Source organism: Durio zibethinus, chromosome 12 (assembly GCF_047325235.1).
Source record: "Durio zibethinus cultivar Kanyao isolate XHJ-2024 chromosome 12, ASM4732523v1, whole genome shotgun sequence".
NCBI classification, from domain to species: Eukaryota; Viridiplantae; Streptophyta; class Magnoliopsida; order Malvales; family Malvaceae; genus Durio; species Durio zibethinus.
The window spans coordinates 11,414,680-11,439,276 of NC_143173.1; the positions used below are offsets into that span (position 1 = coordinate 11,414,680).

Consider the following 24,597-nt stretch of genomic DNA (forward strand, 5'->3'; position numbering starts at 1 on the left):
TATTGGGCTTCGGGTGGGGGTGAAAAATGGCCTCCCATGATCTTGTCAGTAGTGGTTGGCCCAAAACGAGTTTTTGACAATGATAGTGCTATGATTGTCAGTGGTAAAGCTTATTATGTGTCTCGTCTTTGGAGACACTTGCTCATTGTCTATCCAGACCCCATCGGACTTTTCATATCACTCAGTCGGTGCTCGTATCATGACTTCGAGTTAGGTGGGTTACCCGCTAAGTTTAAGCATATTAGTAAGTGGAGGAAAAAAAACTTACTAAGATTTTTCTAGTAATGGTGAGTGAACTGGAAAGAGCCTAGTTTAAGAATCGAGAGCCTTCGACTTTCAAATTATAGTTTGGAAAAGCATTCTGAATAACAGACTGAGCCCAAGTTCCTTGGAAAAAGGCACTGAAGAGGGTGAGAGCCTTATTGTGCTTGGACTTTTTCGCATCACGGGGTACTATTTATGAGTTGGGTTGTTTGGGAATGCCACTCCAATCAGGTGGTAAATTTCATCTAAGACTAAATACGAGTAAAAGATTGATAGTGAATAAGTATCATAAGGGAAAGATAAAAAAGACATTGAAAATAGAGTCAAATAATGCTTGAAATTGTTAGGATGAAAGCGAATGGGGGTAGGCAATGTGCCATGGTAACATGTGGAACGGCAAGAGCTAATCTATCAATTGGCTTGGGGCATGGACCAATACGGGTCACGGTAATAGCTTAAGCTTAGGCTTTCAATATGCCTATGGAGATATCATCGCCATGATAGTGGAATGCAACACATGTTAACGTGCTCCCAATATCGACCTGAAGGCTCCTCATCTGGCTTATCTTGAAACATAAACCAAAGAGTCTGATGTGTATGCGAGTCAATGGGCTAGAAAACCCATAAAGCATAAGAAAGCTATTGGTAGGATCCCTTGCAGGTGCATTATTGATCGACCTTAATATTTTGAGAAAAGTTCAAGTACGAGCATGTTTGATGGGACCTAAAAGATGGTGAACTATTCTTAAGTGAGACGAAGCTAGAGGAAACTCTAGTAAAGGCCCATAACGATATTGACATGTAAATAGTTTGTCCAACTTGGGTATGGGGCAAAAGATTAATCGAACCATCTAGTAACTAGTTTTCTTTAGAGTTTTTTTCAGGATAGTTGGAGCCCTTAGCAAGTTCTATCAAGTAAAGTCAATAATTAAAGGTATCAAGGGCATAATGCCCTTGATCGATTCTTAAACTTTAAATAGGTAGGATAGCACGACCACTTTGTTAAGCCATGCCATGAAATCGAGAGCTCTAAAATAGTTGGAGTTTTACTTACCAAAAATGGTGATGTGGGATGAAACCAATTACGGTGCCCAACTATGCAGTAACCTATAACCTATAAAGGGAGTTTGTCAATTAAGATAGCAAGATAATGGAGAAAAAATTAAAATTTGCTAAGAAGTGTAAAATAACTTGCCTATCGAATCAAATAGCCCATACCCACTCATCAGGGTAAATGTGAGGCTCCGATAAGTAGAAGGGCATGGTGGTCACCACAAAACTTGAGGTGCTAGGTCGAATAGAGTGATTATCGATGCAAATCTTGGTGGTAATAGCAATTATTCAAATGAGAACTTTAAAGGCCAAAGATGGAAAAGGTTTCATGTGAATGGCACTTACACGTGGGTTAGTCGATCCTAAAAGACATTGGAAGCCTGTCCAAAAGTGCATCCAGTGCAAGCTTTGAAAGAAATCAAGTTAAAACTCTTGAATCGGGACATGGTAGCTAACAACAATGTTAGGGAGTCTAAAGACGTCAGTGGAGGCCTCGAAAAGAGTTATCTTTTTTATTTAATGATATGCCCACCCTAAAAACTACTTAGCCAAATGTAGGGTCTAGTGGTTGGAAAAGTACTGCACGTCACGTGGTGTCCAAAGCACCTTCAATGGCCTTTGAAAATTCAGAGGACCAAGTGTCATCCATGTCTGATTTGTACTCATAACCACATAAGGTCTCCAAGGTGAATAGCTTCTAGGTGATGAAATAATATAGGTAAGAAAAATTGGTAAAATGGATCCGTAACCTTAGAAAAATTGAATGGCTTTGAGGGCTAGGCACAAAAGTCCTAATCTCAAACTCATCAGCTGTTGGTGCACTACTTGAGCTACTCTTATGGTAAGAGTAGGTCACTGCATTTTGGTTGAGGGATAAATTGAGAATGGCTCCCTCAGAGGCTTTCCCTAAGTGATGAATATTCAACTTAGAATTGGTATGATAAAGGGAATCTGACTATTTAATTAAAACAAAACATTGTGATGATCTCCGTGGATACTCACACAATGTGATTTTTACCCAATGCTCGAAATGTTAAAGTGAAGAAATTCAACTAAACGTAGGTAAATGGTGAGAGTAACTAGGACTCTTTTGAGGTAGCCAAATACCTCATCATCTAATTAGTGATGCCTACGAATGGATTAATGAGATTCTCACTGTCTCTATCTACTATCTAATAAAACCATAACTAAGGGAATGGGCTTGGCAAAATAAACAGGAAAAGAAGACCCTGTTGAGCTTAACTTTAGTTTGATTTTGTAAAATGGCTTAAGAGGTGTAAGATAAGTGGCATCCCTTACGCAAAATTGAAATACCACCATTTTGAATGTTATTTTACTTATTTTGTGAATCGAAAGTAGGGCACAACCCCTTCTTTTAGACCCAAGGCCAGCCTTGGTTGGTCAATTCCGACGAAAGACATTATTAGGTGTGGAGTTTGGCTGGGGCGGCACATTTGTTAAAAGATAATGTAGGTGTCCAAAGATAAGCATAACAAAAACATAAATCTGATATGAAATAAAAGGGTAAAAGCTCATTTGATTTTGATTTTCAGTGTGAATAAAAACCATGAAAGCATGGCCTATCAATCCTTTAAACCTTCAAAATTTAAAGCTAAAAGTGTAAGAAAAGTTACAATTAGGATAACTAGCTTGTGGTAGCCAAATGTTCATAGTGACATTGCTTTTTTATCCTTTGATGCAAGCTTTTCCTATCATTGTAAAACAAAATTCACTAAGTGTTGGATTGTTCACCTGCCAATAGGGAACATGAGCTGGGTTTAAAACATTGTGAGATAAGTTAGTTTTACTTTACTAATGGCAGTGCCATAATAGTAATTCAACCTAGTATGAGAAGAACCATTGATTCACATAATTAGTCATCACACTTGGTTGAAAAGCTAGTGGTGCAAAGCTACCATGTGCTACATTATGACTGAATGCCTTTAAGTCAGAATTTCAACTAAAAGTGATACATGCACTTGCCACCGATAGCCAACTTTCAATAGGGGCGATAGCCCATAAGGGCACATATCATAGGTGTAGCTCCCATGGTGGACAAGCCATGCGAGCCTCCTTAGAGCTTAATTCCCATCGTGCAGCAAGTAGAATCCTGTGCAGACAACTTAAATATATGATGGGATATTTAAGTGGTAAAGTGGCCTTACTGTCACAATCCCCTAAGATTTAGCGCTTTGTCACTTTGATTTGTCCATTTTTGCCTCACACCCACTGAAGCTTTCTTGCTTTATTTTTTTATGCCACACCTTTTTTAGGTTGAGGATGAATGGCGTTCCCTATTGCACCCTATTACGTTGGGAGATGACATCATTTCCTTAGATGTCCAAGTAAATGGCAACCAAATGCCATTAGTATTTGTTACAAAGATGGGCTCGCCTTTGGTGTAAGCACTTACCTTGATTTACATCGGCTCACATTGGCCCTCAGTATGGGTTGTTACCTTGAATGTCGTTGATTACATTTGGGACTCGATTACTGTAAAAGCAATCACATCGAACATCATTGGTAGATGTCGACTCATTCTTGCCTTAGACACTATCAGTAGATGTTGAACCCTTCGTGTGAGATGTTACCTTAGACACCTCTTTGGCACAAGTGGACACTTGTCTCAATCACTGTCAGCACAAGCTGGTAGGTTTTTCAAACACCATTGACATATGCTAGGCCATACACCACATGAGGGTCTCTTAGGCCTAGGTCGTGCACCATGCACATCAAGATTGGGCAATAGGTGGGTTGAAGTACATTTTCATATTTTTACAGTACCAATGCCATTTTTATGGCTTGTAAATTCATATAACGGTCCCCTAAGCCTTCATGTAAAGTTTCATGGCAAGATGACTCATTTTCTATTTTTCATGATTTTCAGAATGTTTCATGTTTCAAGATTTTTTAAAATTTTTTTAGAAGGAGTTTTGGCCCCAAATTTGGTATACATGATTTTTGTATTTTTGTTGGCATCTATAAAAATATTAAGCTAAAAAATTGAAGTGTAGAAGATTTTATGGACATTTGAAAAAAGCATCCCCATTTCAAACATTTTAATAGCTATTAGCTATAAACCTGTAAAAGCCTTTATGCTCTTTAAGGGAGTGTGAGTAGTCAAGGTTGCTTGGGGGATAGGGAGCCATATAAGGGCTAAGAACTAGCACTTATCACACATCATGTGCACACACCTCTGGCCTTCTCCCCTAATCATTAGAACCTTCAATATTGCCAGTCAAGTTCTTTAACGATGCTCCAATGATGGTGCCTTTGGGAAAAAATGTGGCACCAACAGATGCTCGAGCCCAGTGTGTGCATCGTGGCCAAGAATCAAACTTTAGCTAAGGCTCTGACTATCATCGACACATGCTAGCACATGATGTGGGTAAATTTCCTTGACCATCATCAACATAAATTGACTTTTGGTATGTCACTTGTTTGACCACCATCGATATATGTGGCCTTTGGTGTGGGCATGTGCCTTGATTAGCATTGAAAGAAGATAGACCTTCATATGAGCAGTTACCTTAAACACTGTTAGTATATGCTGGCTCTTGCTATGGGCACTTGTCTCAAACATGATCAACACATGCTGGGCCTTGGTGTAGGCCCATACCTCTACCACCACTGGTACTTATGGACCCTTAGTGTGGGATATGCTTGTTTGAAAAAAGTGTCCCTATTTTAGACACTTTAATGTCTACTGCTAGTATATCTATAAAATCTTTTATGCTCTTTAGGAGGTGGTTGTCTGGGTTCCCCTTCTTTTCTTTACGAAAAGAGTAAGTGTGCGTGATAGACCTTTCATTGTGTACATCCAAAATAATGTCCCTAGGGCAAAATCCAAACCATGCATGCCTTCTAGCCATGTTTTTTGGAGACTAGTTGCTTTAATGACTCACAGGAGCCCATGGCCTCGATTAGTTACCATGCACTCAAAAAAAATAGCACTTTAGCCTTTGCTTGTAGCTGATGCTGCCCTATACCCTAAAAACAAGTCCCTGAATCAGGCAATGGCTCTTTGAGGTGGTGCAAGCAAAAGCTATCATCACAGGCTTGGTCTAGCTGCATTCCTCAAGTATTTAGCAATCTCGTGGTCCTTTCTCATCAACCTCAAAATTGCCTTAGCTTGGCCAAGCCCATGCATGCAGTCGATAAAGCCCAAGATCCCAAGAACAAGTCTCTAAATCAAGCAACATCCCCCTAGGATAGTGATAGTAAAGTATACGTGTGTGTCCCAGCCAGACCAAGTATTGGTGGTGTTATGCCGTTATTGTCTAGTAGGTGATAAAGGTAGTCTCGTGGCCTTTGCTTATGTTTTTCTAGTGCTAAGCGATTATGGCGTGGCCTCATGCCTTGTTTCCTTTGCTTGCACATCGAGTAATCAATTGGGTGGGTTATGGACTGTGGTGTGCATGGATGTTGTTACTTATGTGCAATGGGCATATAAATGGTGCTATGGTTGTACATGTTTGTAGGTTCCTTACTCGATGCATTAAACTGTCAACCCGTTATCTTTTTTAATCTCCTTTCATGTGGTTATCGTACCCTAAGGGTGATCTAGATCCTATGCTGTATACCAAAATCAACAAAAACCGAATGTCTTGCCATCTTTCATTTACCTTATTTCTTTAAGGGCTATGGGTCAGACTTTAATTGTGCCTTATGTCCCAAGTATGCCACCCAAACCCCTATGGCTACAATAGTGCACTGGTGTTCGATTGTGCTATCGAATGTAGAACATTTTATGGGCGTGGGCCTTTAGCCCTTATTCTTCTGATGCTATACGTTTTACGTGCTTGACATGTACAATGCTTGTGCTCTTTATTGACTCTTTTTGTTGCTTAGTTAGTGTGTTGAGGCCTATGTGGTGCCAACGTCCTGAAGGAATGCTACTTGGTTGATCCTACCAATCGTCATATGTTTGTCTCAAAGATTAAGCCATGCATATGTAAGTATGAACTAATTCAGACTGTGAAACTATAAATGGCTTATTATATCAATTATAGTTTGTTTAATGATATCTACTACTTGGATAATTGTAGTAATTCTAGAGCTAATATGTGCAACACACCTCGACTTTTGGAATGGATGCATTTATTAGATAAAAGGTCAACATGGGCTTTACCTATTGCTTTAATGATTCATGATAACTCAATGGATTGTACAGCCTTTGTGTAGGTAGCATCATTCAAATTTCTACCTTAGCAACTTTTGATGGTAAGATAGTGGCCTACTATGGTGGTGACGGGTGATGGAGAATTAGGGTTCGATCTTAAAGAGGGTGCATGAGAAAAGGCTACTACATCCAGGAAAGGTAACAGGAGCACAAATTACTCAATCTTGACACAGGGAGGTAGTGATAATAAATAACAATAATGGGCTTTATAATTATGGTAATTGGAATGAGTACAATTTAAATCCTTTAATGAGAATCCATTAAAGGGCAAGTTTAATGCCTGTAGCTACTGTACTTCTAGCTCTAATAGTGTATATTTAAGTTGTTGTAGTTAAAAAACTTCTAGTTAGATCTAGAGTTAGGTCATTTGGTCTACCTCCCAGTAAGCACTAGTCTACACATCCATACTATTAGTGATGCACTTTTAAACTTAACTAGCTAGGTCATTCTTCTGATACTATTACTTTGAAACAATTAGAGCCTATGCTTGTATACATTAGCATGGGATAACATCATAGGATTTCAATTTTATTGTGTTGGCCTTCGAGATCGAAGTAATGATTAATAGGGACAATTAGGGGCATTCATATTTCATAGTCAAAGGTGAAATTCTTGGATTTATGAGAGACAAACAACTGTAAAAGCATTTGCCAATGATGTTTTCATTAATCAAGGATGAAAGTTGAAGGCTTGAAGACAATCAAATACCATCATAGTCTCAACTATAATAATACTAATCGGGATCGATGGATGTTACTTTTAGGACTCCACCAGTACCTTATGAGAAATCAAAGTCTTTGAGTTTTAAGAGAAGTATGGTCGTAAGGCTGAAACTTAAAAGAATTGATGGAAGGGCACCACTAAGAGTGGAGCTTACAGCTTAAATTGACTCAGAATAAGAAAACTTACCAGATCTAGACATAATAACGATTAACAGACTGAGAGCTCTTTCTTGATTCTATGGGTGGTGGTGCATGGTTGTTTTTTATTGGTAGAGCAATTTGCTAGTTAATTTTATTAATGAATGAGACCTTAGCCTGCTAACTAGTCATGGCTAGCTTCTTAAAGGGATTATAGCCACTTAGGCCAATGAAGTTTGAGCTAATAACAGGTCTATGATGCCTTTAGATGTTCTAAGTCACACACGTGCTATACTGATGTATTCAACGAGTCTATGGCCTTGGTCAATGGGCCCAACCAATCTTTGAAATTCTATAATTATAAGGATAGATCATTGTAATTATTGGTCTTCAACGAGAAATTCCTATTAAGCATGAGTCATCAGTTCGGTTGACTACATCCCTGCCTTTTGTATACACAATCTATTGTTTCTTTTGATTGAATGGTCTGGTGAAGTATTTGGATCGCAATGACATAGATGGTTCATTACCCATGACATTACGAGAAGTCCACTGAACCTTATCATTTAAAGAAAAGAAAAGTTGTAACAAGATTTCCATAAGTGAACTTGCAGAAGGATTATTGTTAAAACCAGTTTAACGAATGACCTATGAATGCATTAATGAAACATTGAGGAGGCAAAGGTGCCTTCATACCCTAAGCCCTCCGAGCCCTTTTTGGCCTTGGAGGTGTACGATGATCACTTCGTTTTGCTTACTGGATGGATGAAGCTATCGACATTGTCATCTATAATCAAATAATGAGCCTCTTTCGCTAATCACACTAAGGAACCAAAATGAAAAAGAGTGCATATGCCATTACAATACCATGCATGTTGTATGCACGAGCGACACCGTGGCTCATTTTGTCATGAAAAACCAAAATGACACTCAGCAGTGGATATCTCAACTCTTGCATCGATGAATAATGTAGCAAAATGTGATACTTGGTGTGAATTGTAGAATCCCATGAATTCTCGAGTCTTTGAATACAAGTTACATCATAAGCCATTAGGCCAAAGGCATGGCTACTTGGGTGTCATGCATTATCGCTCCCTAACCCCTCGCTCATTAGATTCTAGGTGAAGGGGTAGAAGATGGCCCCTTGTGATATCGTCAGTCATGGTTCGCCCAAAAATGAGTCTCTGGCAATGATAGCATTGTGACCATCAGAGGTAAAACTCATTGCGTGCCTCATTCTTGGTAACATGCACTCGTTGTCTATTCAAACCTTATCAGACCCCCTACATCATGACCTCGAGTTAGGTGAGATTACTTGTTGAGTTTAAACATATCAATAAATGGAAAAAAAAACTTACTAAGATTCCCTTAATAACGGTGAGCAAATCGAGAAAAGCCTAGCTTAAGAATCGAGCCCCTTGACATCTGAATTATAGTATGGAGAAGTATCCTTAGCGACAAATCAGGCCTAAGCCCTTGGAAAGGGGTGCTAGAGAGGGTGAAATCCCCATTGTGTCTAAACCACAAGGCACTATCTGTGAGTCAAGTTATTTGGAAATGCAACCCCAATCAAGTGGTAAATTCCCTATAAGGCTGAAATAGGTGAGAAATTGATAACAAACAAGTACCATAGGGAAAGATGAAAAAGGCATTGAAAAGAGAGTCAAAGAGTGCTTGAAATTATTAAGAGGGAAACAAATAAGGCCAAAGATGCACCCTGGTTATATGTGGAATGTGAGAGCTAGTCTGATGATCGACATGAGGATGAACTGACACGGTTTATGATACGATGATGACCTAAGTCTAGACTATCAATATGCCTGGGGTGACATTGTTACCATGATCGTGGAATGCAACATGCACCATCTCATTGTGCCTTGACACTCGCGTACTCCTTATGTCGACTTGTGGGTTCCCCATTTGGCTCATTTTGAAATATGGGTAAAAAAGTCTAACATGTGTAGAGTTAATGGGCTAGAAAACCCATGAGGTGTAAGAAAACTTATTGGCAGGATCTCTCACGAGTGTACCGCCAATCAACCTTAATATTTTGAGAAAGGTTTGAGTGCAAGCATGCCTGTTGGGACCTGAAAAATGATGAACTATGCTTGAGCGGGGCAAAGCCAGAAGAAACTCTAGTGGAGGCCTACAGCAATATTGATGTGCAAATCATTCATTTGACTTAGGTATAGAGGTGAAAAACTAATCAAACCGTCTAGTGTCTAGTTCCGTTTGAAGTTTCCCTTAGGATAGTTGGAAGCCTTAGCAAGTTCTATTGGTGAAAGCCATTGATTAGAGGTATTAGGGGGTAATGCCATTGACCTATTCTCAAATTTTAAATAGGTAAGATGGCATGACTGATTCATTAAACCATGCCACGAAATCAAGAGCTCCAATTGGGCCAATTTTGATAAGCAGAGCTGGCGACAAAGGATGAACCAAAACCAAGTTATGATGCTTATCTGTATATTAACCTAGAGCCCACAAAAAGGGTTGGTCGATTAAGATAGTAAGATAATGGTTATCAAAGTAAAAATCTACTAAAGAGTGTGTAACAACTCACCTGCCAAATTAACTAGCCCCGAAAATGGATGGTGCTTTAGTGCATGAACCATACCCGACTGTCAGGGTAAGGGCCAAGCCTTGATGAGTAAAAAGGTGTGACGATCATCACAAAACTCAGGGTACAAGCTTGGATTGAGCAACTGTTAGTGTAGATCTTGGTGGTAGTAGCAAATATTCAAATGAGAACTTTGAAGGCTAAAGATGAGAAAGGTTTCATGTGAATGGCACTTGCACATGGGTTAGTTGATCCTAAGAGATGGGGAAAGCCCGTTCGATAATGCATCCAATGTGAGCTTCAAAAAAAATTGGGTTAAAATTCTTGAACCTTGACACAACAATTGATGGCAATGTTGAGGAGTTGAAAGACATCGATGGAGGCCTTAGAAAGAGTTATTTTTTCTGTTTAATGACCTACCTACCTTGGAAATGGCTTAGTCAGAGGTAAGGTCTAGCGATCGAAAGAGCATCACACATCATGCAACATCCAATACATCTCCAATAGCCTTTGAAAATCTGGAGGACCAAGTACCATCTGTGTTCGATTGTACTCTTAACTGCATCAGGTCTCAAAAGTGAACAGCCTTTAGTCGATGGAATAATGTAAGCAAGAAAAGTCAACAAAATGGATCTATAACCTAGGGAAAAGAATTGGTTTTGAGGGCTGGGCACGAGGGTCTAGTCTCAAACCCTTGACTATTGATGCACTACTCGAGTTACTCCCACGATAATAGCAGGTCATTGCATGCAAGTCTAGGGTGGACTGGAACCAGTTCCTCTGAGAGCTTTCCTTGAGCAACAGACAGTTGACTCAAAATTGGTACAAATAAAAGGAATTCAACTATTTAATTAAAATAAAGCATTACGATGGTTCTTGCAAATGCTCATACAATATGATTTTTGCCTAGTGCTCTAAATGTCAAAGTGAAGAAATTCAACCAAATGTGTGTAAAATGGTGAGAGTAACTATGAGTCTCTTAAGGTAACCAAATGCCTCGTCACCTAATCAATGACGTGCATGAATGGATTAACGAGATTTTTACTGTTTTTGTTTACTATCTAGTGAAACCATAGCTAAAAGAATAGGCTTGGTGGAATCAATGAAGAAAAAAGAACCTGTTGAGCTTGACACTAGTTTGACTTTGTGAAATGACTTAAGAGGTGTAGGATAAGTGGGAATCCTTAGGTAAAATTGAAATACCACTACTTTTAAAATTATTTTACTCATTCTGTGAATCGAAGGCAAGGCATGACCCTTTTTTTTAGACCTAAAGTTGACCTCGATCAGTCAATCCTGGTAGAAGACATTGTTAGGTAGGGAGTTTGGCTGGGGCAGCAGATCTATTAAAAGATAATGCAAGTGTCCTAAGATGAGCTCAATGAGAATAGAAATATCTTGTGGAATAAAAGGGTAAAAGTTCATTTGGTTATGATTTCTAGTATGAATATGAACCATCAAAGCATGGCCTATCAATCTTTTAAACTTTCAAAATTTGAAACTAGAGGTGTAAGAAAAGTTACCATAAGGATAACTTGCTTATGGTATCCAAGCGTTCATAGCAACATTACTTTTTAAACCTTCGATGTCGGCTCTTCCTATCATTATAATGCAAAATTCACCAAGTGTTAGATTGTTTACCAACCAATAAAGAACGTGAACTAGGTTTGGATCATTGTGAGATAGGTTAGTTTTACCCCATTGATTGTAGCATCGTAATAGTAATTTCACCTAGTACAAGAGGAACTGTTGATTAAAACAATTGGTCATTGCACTTAGTTGAAAAGCTAGTGGTGCAAAGATATCGTGCAATGGATTATGACTGAATGCCTTTAAGTTAAAATCCAGGCTAGAAGTGATGCACATGCCCATCACCTGATTGCTTATCTGTAGTAAGGGCCTATGGCCTTCAAGGGCATGTGTTATAGGCGCAACCCTTACAGTAGACAAGCTGTATGGGCCTTATTAGAGATTAATTCCCATCGAGTGGTGGGTAGAATCTTTTGTAGATGACTTAAATATATGATAAGGTATTATAAGTGGTAGAGTGGCCTTACTGCCATGATCCACTAAGATTCAACTCTTTGTCATTTTGATATGTCCCTCTCCTTACACCCACCTAAGCCCTCTCACTTCATTTTTTTCAACACACTCCTCTGGGGTTGGGGATGAATGGTGTTTCTCATTTTAACTTATTCGATCGAGTGATGACATCTTTCACTCAGGTATCCAAGTAAACGGCAAGCAAATGCCCTCAGCATTTGTTACATGGATAGGCTTACCCTTAGTGTGAGCACTTACCTCAATCCCCATTGGCATACACTAGTACGGGTTGTTACCTTGAATGCATTGATCGCATCAAGCCCTCGGTTGCTATGTGAGTAATAGCATCCAATACCATTGACAAATGTTGGCCTATTCTAACCTCAAACCCCATAAGTAGATGTTGACCTCTTCGTGTAGATGTTGTTTCGAACACCATCGTCAGATGCTAGTGATGTTTGAGCAAGCACTTGCCTTGACCACTATTGGCACAAGTAGGCTTTTAGTATTGGTTGTTACCTTGGACACCTCTTTGGCAGAAATGACACTCAGTGTAAGTGCCATTGGCTTCAGTCCTAAGCCAAATGGCCTTGGACATAGAATTAACTCTATGTGCCTTGGTCAGCTTATAAAACTCAAGTGTTCATCATAATTCTAGCTTGTGAAAGATTATGCTACAGTATATAGCCTTCTAGAAGCCAATAAATTTGAACCTCCCAAGATTATGTTTAGGCATGCTCGCACTTGGGTCTAACCGTGTGCCCATACATCACTAACTAGTGTCTGCACTTAAGCCTGGCTCAATTCTACCAAACTTGAAAATCGTGCCTAAGCCTCTAAAATGTTGATCACTACCCATACCATTATTTTTTGCTAGTATCTTACGACTAAAGCCTATAGTAGGCCTCAAGGCTTGATCCCTCCGACTTTCAAACCTTGTCCCATTAGAATTGGAATTGCTTCTTGACTTAAAGAAAAAACCCTTAAGTCTAGACCAGTTTGTGAACTATGATACATACACATGCCTTGACCATTATTAGGGTATGTTGGCCTTTGGTCTTAGCATACGCTTCAACCACTATTAGCACATGTTGACCCTTGTGTGGGTAGTTCCCTTGAATAACATCAGTGCATGCTGGGTTGCACATTATGCGAGGCTAACTTAGGCTTAGAACATGCACCATGCACACCATGACTGAGCAGTAGGTAGGTTTGGCACATCTTCATATTTTTGCTATGCTAGTGGCATTTTTATGGCTTGTAAATTCATATAAGCATTCACCAGCACTCATACCTGTGCCTGGTGTAATTATGTCAAACCTGACCACTATGCCTAAGCCTCTAGAGACTTGATCACTGCCCATACCATTGTTTTGGGGTAATTTCTCATTACTTGAGCCTCTAGTAGGCCTTAAGGCCTGGTGCCCCTGGTTGTTAGACCCTATCCCTATAGAATCAAAACTACTCCTTGACTCAGAGAAAACCCTTAGGCCTAGACTAACATATGGACCATGACACATGCACATGTCTTGACCACCATTAAGATATGTTAGCCCTTGGTCTCAACACATGCTTTGACTAGCATCGACACAGCTAGCTCGTTATACTGGTAATTCTCTTAAACAACATCGATACATGCTGGGCTGTGCACCATGTAAGGGTATCTTGGGCTCGGGTTGTGCACCAAGCACACCACAACTAGGTAATAGGTGGGTTCAAGCAAATCTTTATATTTTAATGTGCCAATGCTATTTTTATAGATTGTAAATTCATATAAGTGCTCACCAACGCTTGCACTTAAGGCTGGCTCAATTTTACTAAACTTGAACATTGTGTGTAAGCCTCTTGAGTCTTTATCATTGCCAATACCACTGTTCTAAGCTAGTTGCTTGTAACCTGGGCCTTCAGTAGGCCTCAAGTCCTAGTTTTCTTTGCTATCGAACCTTGTCTTCCTAGAACTAAAACTACTCTTCAACTCAGAGAGAACCATTGGGTCGGACCAACATGCAAACTGTGGACATGCACTTGTCTTGACTACCATTAAAAAATGTTAGCCCTTAGTCTTGGCACATGTTGGCCTTTTATATGGGTAGTTCCCTCAAACACCATTGGTACATACTGGGCTGCACACCACATGAGAGTATCCTAGGCCTAGGTCGTATACTATGCTCACCATAACTAGGTAGTAGGTGGGTTCAAGCACATCTTCATATTTCTATCATGCTAATGCTATTTTTATGGCTTGTAAATTCAAAATCGCTCACCAGTACCCATACTTGAGGCTAGCTCAATTATGCCAAACTAAAACATTGTGCCTGAGACTTTGAAGTTTTGATCACTGCCAATACCACTATTCTAGACTAGTTCCCTGTGACCTGGGCCTCTAATAGGCCTCAAGGTTTGGTCCCCTTGGTTATTGGGCCTTGTCCCCTTAGAATCGAAACTAGTTTTGACTTAAAAAGAACCTCTAGTCCTAGACCAACATACAGACTATGACATATGCATATTCTTCGACCACCATCGAGACATGTTGTTCCTTGCTCTTGGTACATGCTTTGACCACCATCTATACATGTTAGCCTTTTGTGTGGTTGTTCTTTCGAACACCATTTGTACATCTGGGTCATGCATCATGCGAGGGTATCCTAGGCTTGAGCTGGCACCATGTGCACCACGATCAGATAGTAGGTGGGTTCAGACACATCTTTATATTTCTACCATGCCAATACCATTTTTATGGCTTGTAAATTCATATAACTACTCACTAGCACTTATACTAAGGCTGGCTTATTTTTGCTGAACCTAAACATAATGGGTAAGCCTCTTGAGTCTTGATCATTACCAATACCACTTTCTGGGTTAGTTCCCATGACCTAAGCCTCTAGTAAACCTCAAGGCTTAGTCTTCCTAGCTATTAGACCCTATCCCTCTAGAACCAAAATTGATCTTTGACTCAGAGAGAACCTTTGGGCCTAGACTTACATATGGATCATGGCATATGCACATGCCCTAACTATTGTCAAGACAAGTTGGCCCTCGGTGTTGACACATGTTGGCCCTTTGTGTGGGTAGTTTCCTTGAACACCATTGGTACATGTTGGGCTACACATCACATGAGGTATTTTTGGCCTGAACTATGCACCATGTGCACCATGATCGAGTAACAGGTGGGTTCAGGCACATCTTCATATTTTTGTCATGCCAATGCCATTTTAATGGCTTAAAAATTCATATAATGATCTCCTAAGCCTTTATATGAAGTTTCATGACAAGATGACTCATTTTTTATTTTTTATTTTTTATTTTTTATGATTTTTAAAATTTTTTATGGTTTAACAATTTTTAAAAATTTTTAGGAGTTTTGGCCTCAAATTTGATATATATGATCCTTGTATTTTTGTTGGCACCTACAAAAAAATTCAGCTAAAAAATCAAAGTGTAAACGATTTTATGGCCATTTAAAAAAGCATCCACATTTCAAACACTTGAATGGCTATTGGCTACAAACTTATAAAAACTTTTATACTTTTTAAGGGGGTGTGAGTAGTTAAGGTTGCTTGGGGATAAAAGGTTCGTACAAGTGCCAAGGACCAACACCTATTGCACGTTATGTGCACAAACCCCCCAGCCCCCTCCCTAAATCATTAGAACCCCCAATGCCATCAATTAGGTTCTCCAACGATGCTCTGACAATGATGCCGTAAGCAAAAAAATATGGCACCAGCACATGCCTGAGCCCAACATGTCCACTATGGCCTAGAATTGAACTTTGACCAAGGCATTGACCATCATTGACACATGTTGGTGCATGGTACAAGTATATGCCTTGACCATCATCAGCATAAGCTGACCTTTGGTACAAGAGCATGGTACACTATTTGAACTTATTCGATAAATAGATTCATTTTTTAGATCTCTTACTTATTAATTTTCAAAATATTAATAAATTAGAATTACGTTATTTCGAATTAGCTTGTACGAATAGAAACAGTTATTTTGTGATAAAAAAAAATGTCATAACGTTTTGAAATAAATAATTATCAAACAATTATAACTATTTATACTGATCAGGCCAATAGATTTATTTTTTAAATATGTTATTTATTAATTTTTAAAATATTAATAAATTAGCATTACTTTATTCTGAATAAAACTGTATCAATAAAAATAATTATTTTATAACAAAACAAATGATCATAACGATTTGAAAAAATAATTGTTCAAACTGTTATAATTATTTGAACTATTTGGTAAACAAATTTATTTTTTAAATCTGTTAGTAATTTTTCAAATATTAATAAATTTATTTTATTTTATTTCAAACAAACTTGTATGAACAAAAACATTTGTTTTATGACAAAATAAAATGTCATAACGATTTGAAATAGATAATTATTCATATAGCCTTAACTATTTGAATTGGTTCGAAAATCAAATTTATTTTTTAAATCTCTTAGTTATTAATTTTCATAATATTATTATATTAATACTATTTTATTCCAAATAAGCTTGTATGAACATAAATAATTATTTTATGATAAAACAAAAGGTTATAATGATTTGAAATATATAATTGTTTAAATAGTCATAATAATTTGAACTGATTTAATAAGCATATTTATTTTTTAAATCTACTACTTATTAATTTTTGAAATAATAATAAATTACTATTATTTTATTTTGAATAAACTGGTACAATGAAAATTTATTATTTTATGATAAAACAAAAATTAATAATAATTTAAAATAGATAATTATTCAAAGAGCCATAATTATTTGAACTGATTTCATAAACTAATTTATTTTTCAAATCTCCAACTTCTCAATTTTTGTAATATTAATAAAATAATATTATTTTATTTTGGACAAGTTTTTATGAACTGAAACAATTGTTTTATGATAAAATAAAATATCATAATGATTTTAAATAGATAATTATTCAAATATTCATAACTATTTGAACTTGTCCGGTAAATAAATTTATTTTTTAAAATTTCTTGGTTATTAATTTTCTATATGTTAATAAAATAGTATTATTTTACTTCAAATATGAACTGAAACAATTATTTTATAACTAATTAAAAGTTGGAATGATTTGAAATTTTAATTGTTCTAATAGTCTTAAATATTTAAACTGGTTCGATAAACATATTTATTTTTTAAATCTCTTATTAATTTTTAGAATATTATTAGTTTAACAATATTTTACTCCGAATAAGCTTGTACAAACAAAAACAATTGTTTTATAACAAAACAAAGATCATAACAATTTGAGATAGATAATTATTCAAAGAGTCATAATTATTTAAACTGGTTTAGTAAACAGATTTAGTTTTTAAGTCTCTTAATAATTTTTGAAATATTAATAAATTAGTTTTATTTTATTCTAAATAATTTTATATGAATAAAAATAATTATTTTATGATAAAACAAAATATCAAAGCGATTTGAAATATATAATAGTTCAAATGGTTATGACTATTTGAACTTGTTTGATAAACAGATTTGTTTTTTAAATCTCTAACTTATTAATTTTTAAAATATTAATAAATTAACATTATTATATTTCGAATAAACTTGTATGAATAAAAATAGTTGTTTTATGATAAAGCACAAGATCAGAACGATTTAAAATAAATAATATTTAAATAGTCATAACTATTTGAGCTCGTTCAGTAAACAGATTTAATTCTTAAATCTTTAATTTTTTAATTTTTTAAATTTTAATAAATTAATATTATTTTATTCCAAATAAGCATTTATGAATATAAAAAATTGGTTTATAACAAAGTAGATGGTTATAACGATTTAAAATATATTATTATTCAAATAGTCATAATTATTTGAATAAATTCAGAACACAACATCTTTTGAAATCTAACAAAGTTTGCCTAAATTGATTGTTTTTCCCTTTGTCTTATTTGATTTTTGTTTTAATTTAGCTGTACAAAAGAGAGCACAAACTTGAAACCACATATATCTAGGTGGTAACCAAGTTGATCCCCGCGAGATGATATATTTTTCTTGGTAAGAAGGAAAAAAAGGTAAATGAAATTAAATTTGATGTTACAAAACAATTTAATTTATTAATTTTCCTCATCAAAAAGGCTAAGTGTTTCCAAGTTTCTACCACTAACTTATTAATTAATGAATTTATGTCGTTTAGACATTTGGAAAATACCATGCTGAAAGTGAAAAAAAAGGTCAAAAACCTGAAACTACTTATATCTACCACTTAGTTTTTTTTATTAAAAGAGTCAAAGGTGTTTCTACAAGTCTCGAGAAGTGGGCAAGCGAACCTCACCGTTTCCTACCAATATATTAATTTTCCTCCTTGTATAAGATATATTAGGCTTGTTTGGTGACTTCCATAGATTCTCTGTTTTCTTGGTCGCACATTTCCTCTCTCGCTTCATCTTTTATTTAATTTTGATGTTGACTTGTACGCATAAACTATATGTATAGTGCAATTTCCTTTTGTTAGTCACGGCTAATCGAGGAGTTGTTTGCTAAAATGGCCGCAACCAAAGATGAGAAAGAGGGAGCAAAAGACAAATTAAAGACTGATGGAGTGATTACCGCGGTTTATAAAGTTAATCTGCACCGCCGGCAATGCCCATGCGAGATAAAGAAGCCTCTTATGAAGACTCAAGGTACGCACGATATACAGACACTTTTCTATAAGGATTTTTCTGTGGCGCACGAGAAATGGGAGACGAAATTAACTTTTTACGAAAAGAAAAAACAATAATAATAATAATAATAAAAAGCCGATCATGAATCATGAAGTAGTTTGCATGCTGCTCTGGTGCAGGAGTTCGTAGCGTGGAAATCGTGATTGAAAAAGGTGAAATTAAGGTTAAGGGCGTGATTGATGCAATAAAAATCCACAAGTTGATAGAAAAACTGAGTAAGAAAAAGGTAGAGTTAGTATCACCTCTGATGAAGATCACAGACAAGGAGAAAGCTGCTGCAGCAAAGAAGAAAGTGAAGGAAACTAAAGAGGTGATGCATGTTCATTTCAAATGCTACAAATACAAATCACCAAATATATATTAATTAGGGGGCATTGCAAAAACGGGTGTTTTAATAGAAGTATTTATTATTTAGTATTATGATAAAAAAAATTAGTAAAAGGAAAAATATTTATATGAAAAATTAATAAAAAAAATTAAAATTACTTTTATGATCTCAATTTTAAAAAAATTACATAAATTGTAAGGTAATTAAGTGTACACATATTTTGATTAAATATACATATTATATATATATATGTGTGTTATAATCATATGTAATCTTGAACTACCATCATTAAACACTAAGATTTAAGATCATAAATGTATTATTTATTTATTTTATATTTTGTTATTTTCCTTTTCTTTAATTATTTTTTCAAAAGAAAAATATTATGATGGTTAAATGGTATAAAAACTAAATGATGTTAGGATTCTGGTAATATAATTGTTGGGTTCTGCTTTATTAATAATATTCCATTAATCTCCATATGAGTGATGGATATTAAATATAGTCTTAATAAATTAAGTTTAATATTTCATTATTATTTTTTATATAGTAAAATATGACATGTATTTAAATTTCAAATGTTGATGATAATTAATTGTATTATGATTTTTAATTCCACCTCTTTATATCTTCTCATTAAAAAATTGACCCTATGCCAAACAGGACCAAAAACTAGTTTTGATACTCTTATTATTATTTATTAAATTTGGTACTCGTAGAAGTATGAAATTGGTGAAATTATTCTGTTCAATTATTTGAAGATTCAAGGCTGATTTAAAAAGATTAATTATCTGTGTCATTAATTTATATCAACAACGTTAACATTTTTTATATTTGTTGATGGAAAAAATAATTTTCCGCCAAGGGAAATGATTCTATTTGAACGTATGCTTTAAATTACGAGTTCAACTAAATGTGCTGTTGAAATTTTAATAATAAAATAATAGTAAATGGATGAGTCATGAGTCTGACTCGACTTTCAAAACCAACCACCCAAAAACTCAAGTAACCCATGAGTAAAGATCACATGCGCGACACTTCTTTCTTGTATATTACATAATTGCCATTTTGAAATGCATAATATTGTTTTTTCTTTCTAATATTTTGCAGGACATATATAAAACTATATGTTACCATCTTTTGATTCATTAAGAAATTAAATTTAAATAAAAATATAATGAGAATAATTATTATTTATTTTTTAACTTGAAATAATTTTCATATGTTAGAAATTTAAAATTTGTAGTTCTATTATATGTTATAAAATTAAAAAAATTATCAAATATATTGATGCTGAAGTTTTTAAACTCTATAATAGAATTAAAATAAAAACACATATCTTTTAAGGTATATCTAAAAGAGTATAAAAAATTTTAATTAAAAATAAAAATAGAATATGTGTTAAATTTTTAATATTGTTTATAAAATTAAAAATTTACACTTACAATATGTCAAATGCTAACTCAAAATTAAATGTAATAGTAATTTATTTACTTAGTTTATAACTAAGCATTCTAAAAAATTATCATCTGCAGCCAATTTTACGCACTACGTCAGTGAAGATGCATCTACACTGTGACAAGTGTGACCAAGATATACGGAAGAAGTTATTGAAGCACAAAGGTAGCACAGTTTCCATTATTAATGTCAGCTCAACGAGTTTTTGCGTGGTTTCAAATTTAATTGCAAGTTTCTTGATCATAAATGCAGGTATCTACAGTGTTAAGACTGATATGAAAGCACAAACTCTAACAGTGCAAGGAACTATCGAGTCCGATAAATTGTTGCCATACATAAGAAAATAATTGCATAAAACATGCAGAGATTATAAGCTCAAAAACAGAGAAAAAGGCAGAAAAGAAGGAAAATCCAAAAGCTGAAGCCAAAAAGGATGATTTGAAAGCTGGGACCGAATCTAGTGAAAAAATTGAAGTTACGGAATTCAAGCAAGAGGTAAAAGTGAAGCTCAAAAGTAAAGATGGCAATGTTCCATATGTTGTTCACTATGTCTACGCTCCCCAGTTCTTTAGTGATGAAAATCCGAAGGCATGTTCTATTATGTAAAAGATAATAAAGCTTTTGTCGTATCGATTTTAGAACTGTCAGACATAAAAAAATTTAAAATCTAAAAAAATAAAAAAAAATTATCATCAATCTTTTTTAAAGTATAATTGACCATCAAAAAATTTATTTTTTTAATAAAACTACAAAAGCATATTTAAAGTTTATCAAAAAAATAAATTTTAGTCTACGAAAATTAAGTTGGGTTTAAAAGTCAGTTACGTATGAGGAAAGATTAACACCTTTACAAAGCCCATAAATTAGTACTATTTAATCATGCGTTATTTTTTATGTTAGATAAAATGGTTTTGATTTAAAATTTAATAGTAATTCCCTTCTTATTATTTTTTTAAAAAAAATTTAATTTTATCAAAATTCTTTATTTAAGAGTATTAAAGAAATCTTTAAGTTAAAAGATTATCTTAAAATTTTTTAACATTTAGGTAGAACTTTAAAGATAATGCTTTTAACTTATATTTACCATGACATTCTTTGAAAATGTAAATAACATTCTTTGGAAAGAAATTTGTTAATAACTCTCCAATATCTAGGTAGAATATCAAGAACTGTCCTCCTTGGGATGTTATTTTTGTTTTATTTCATAACTTCACATTTTGAAAGTAAGTAAAAAACATTTTGTGCAAAAAAAGTAAATTATGATACTACAAGTAGCAAACGAATATGCAAAATGAATGCAAACAATAACAAATAAACGCATTTAAGCTAATGGATGCTATGTATAATGAATGAAATGCAAATTCGAAATTGAATTCTTAAATATAATGAGACCACCTTGACTGCTAACATTTAGGCAGATCTTATGTACGATTATTTATATTTAAGATCCCATTTTATTATTATTCTTTTTTTATTTATTGATTTTAATCTCATTGTTAAAGCAAATTAAGGACTAGCATGAAAACTTAATGGAGTAAAGTTTCCTAAATACCTCATCGTTTAGGTGGTATTCGAGAATAAATTACTCAACTTGAAATTTACACATGTATCCTTAAAGTTTCAGAATAGTTTTGAGTATAGGTATGGATCGAGATTTTAAAGTTTGGATGACTTACGGGGAATGATTAGAGATTGTGTACCAAATTTGGCGTTTTAAATGTTTTGGATTTTAAGGTTTTGAATTTTAGGGTTTGAGATTTTAGATTTTAAGGTTAAAGTTTCGACTTTCAAAGTTTGGGAGTTTAGGTTTTTGATTTTAGGGTTTGATTTTAGGATTTAAGGTTTGGAGTTTTGATTTTATGGTTTGGAGATTTTATAATTTTGATTTTAGAGTTTGAGGTTTAAGATTATGATTTTACGGTTTGGAAGGTGTAGGGTTTTTATTTTAGTGTTTGAGGTTTAGGGTTTTAGTTTTAGGGTTTCAAGCGTTTGGGTTTAAAAATTTAGGGTTTCAATTTTAGAGTTTTGAAATTTAGGGTTTCGATTTTAAGATTTAAAGAAAATGCAAATATCTCTAAAAATTTTCAACATCTAAGAACAAGTTTGATTTTTATAATTTTTGAAAATTAATTAAAATTTTTTCATTTATTTCTTTTTTTATGAACATTTATTTATTTATTTATTTATTTATTTATTATTATTATTATTATTATTATTATTATTATTATTATTATCCTTTTATACTTTTTAAAATTTTTTTAATAATTTTTCAATATCTAAGCAGAATTATTTTTAAAATAATATTTTTTATTCCCTCAAACATCTAAGCAGGAAAAAAATTTATTACTCTATTTCATAAGCATTATATATATATATTATTTTGTTAAGGTTTATTTTTAAAATAACATAATTAAAAAAATTAATCATATATTTCATTACTCATTTTATCTTTATTTTTTATTTTTGTATTTTTTCATTTTTATTATTATTAAAAATAATTAAATATTTATTCTAACAAATTTAAAAATTTAATCATGCATAAATACTAAAAGTAAAACTCAAAATAACAAAAATAATAATATAAATAATAAAAAATAATAAAAAAATAAATCGGACCGGTCAACGATCCATTCAACGTCGATCTGGGCCGATCTGATTGGTTCAGCAGTGCGGTAGTTCAGACCAAATTTGTAGTGGATTAGTACCGGTTCAACTAGACTAGTCTTAGGCTGAGGCAAAAGCAGGTCGCAAGTTTGGTTACGCGAATCTTGGGTTAGATCCGAGTCCACACGCGGATTCTTCCTTACTCGAACGACATTGTTTTACTTTTTTTTTTATATATATATATATAAGGCCTTTTTTTTAACTCATTTCTACCTTTTTGCCAAAAAAATTAGAGTTCAAAAAAATCTCTTTGGCCTTGCCAGAATCCGACGCTATGCCATCATGCCGCCAACTGCTAAGATCGCCATCAATGATCGCTGTTAGTGGTCGTTGGTGACTGAAAAATGCCAAAATACTTCAAGAAATTTTTTTCAATGTCTTCTTTCCAGATCTGATCTCTTTTTCACCGAGAACAACCTTGATCAGCGTAAATCAGGGCTTAAAGTTTTGATCTTTTTTTTTCTTTTTTTTTTAATAAACTAAAAATGATGTATTTTTTCCTTTTACAGGTACGTTTTTAGCGCTAGGTTCCTCACCAAATCGGTGAGGACTATGTGTGTTTTTTTCTTGTTGCCTTATTCTTTTCTTTTTTTATTTGTATTCTAGCTTGGGTGTTTGTGTGGGTAAAGGTTTGGGTGTCAAATGTGCTAAGAGGTTCTTGATGTATGAAAGGTGTATGCAAGCTAGGAATGGGTAAAGGTCAGTAGGAGGCATTAGGGTAGAAAGCTGTGATAGGGTTCGGCTACGAAGGTGCATTGGTGTTAGAGGAATGCTAAGTGTTTTGATGTAAGCTGAAGCTTTAGAGGCGAGAAAGATTGGTGCTCGAGAGTCCCCCATGTGTTCAGAAAAGGGTGTGGGGTTTTTAAGAGCTTTAAAAAGAGAGCAAATGATGGCTGGTATGATAGGGTCAGGGTTCTGGCAGTGCAGGGTATGGTCAGAACAAGGCATAGGAATAGCCAGTGGGGTAAGTGGCCAATGGTGCCTTGCAAGACACCACCACCATGCTAGTCTTTTTTTTGTTTTTTAATGATTATATATAATTATTAATTAATTTTAATGTTAATAAATAGTATTTGAAAACGAGATTTAATCTACTAAACTCGGATAAAATTTGGTGTCTACAGTTGCCCTTCTTTGCACATTGCTAAGAATCAAAAATAGAACAAAGACAAAGACATCAATTTTGTCCAGAATAACAATTCAAAATTTTTTATCAAAAGTTTTTTTGTTTTTGGATTGAATCACAAGTTGTGCCTTTGAATGCTCCTTCTAATCAAAGGCAATGAAACTTTAAAAATTTAAAAATCTTTTGCTCGGAGGTCTTGAAAGTTGTGCTCGAAGGTCTTACAAATTTTAAAATCTTTGAATGCTCTTTCTAATTAGAAGCAATGAAACTTTGAAAATTGAAAAATGTTTTGCCCAGAGGTCTTCAAAGTTATGCCCAGAGGTCTTAGAAATTATGCCCAAATGTCTTAAAAATTATAAAATTT

General features: G+C 34.5%; 1 protein-coding gene, 1 non-coding gene and 3 pseudogenes across 2 annotated transcripts; all 5 read left to right on the forward strand.

Moving 5' to 3' along the window:
- Nucleotides 1-200: 200 nt before the first annotated feature.
- Nucleotides 201-3,526, forward strand: LOC149515691 (25S ribosomal RNA; annotated as a pseudogene).
- Nucleotides 3,527-6,213: 2,687 nt separating this feature from the next.
- On the forward strand, nucleotides 6,214-7,984 carry LOC149515692 (18S ribosomal RNA; annotated as a pseudogene).
- Nucleotides 7,985-8,284: 300 nt separating this feature from the next.
- Nucleotides 8,285-8,440, forward strand: LOC149515693 (5.8S ribosomal RNA; annotated as a pseudogene).
- A 210-nt stretch (nucleotides 8,441-8,650) lies between these two features.
- Nucleotides 8,651-12,020, forward strand: LOC149515694 (25S ribosomal RNA). The gene has a single exon (XR_016326384.1). It is a non-coding gene; the product is annotated as a 25S ribosomal RNA (ribosomal RNA).
- Nucleotides 12,021-18,262: 6,242 nt separating this feature from the next.
- Nucleotides 18,263-21,274, forward strand: LOC111297993 (heavy metal-associated isoprenylated plant protein 4). The gene is given in 5 exon segments (XM_022892641.2): nucleotides 18,263-18,615; nucleotides 18,777-18,967; nucleotides 20,521-20,608; nucleotides 20,696-20,796; nucleotides 20,798-21,274. Coding segments are annotated over 5 exon segments (771 nt in total). The 5' UTR covers nucleotides 18,263-18,476; the 3' UTR covers nucleotides 21,050-21,274.
- The last annotated feature ends 3,323 nt before the right edge of the window (nucleotides 21,275-24,597 follow it).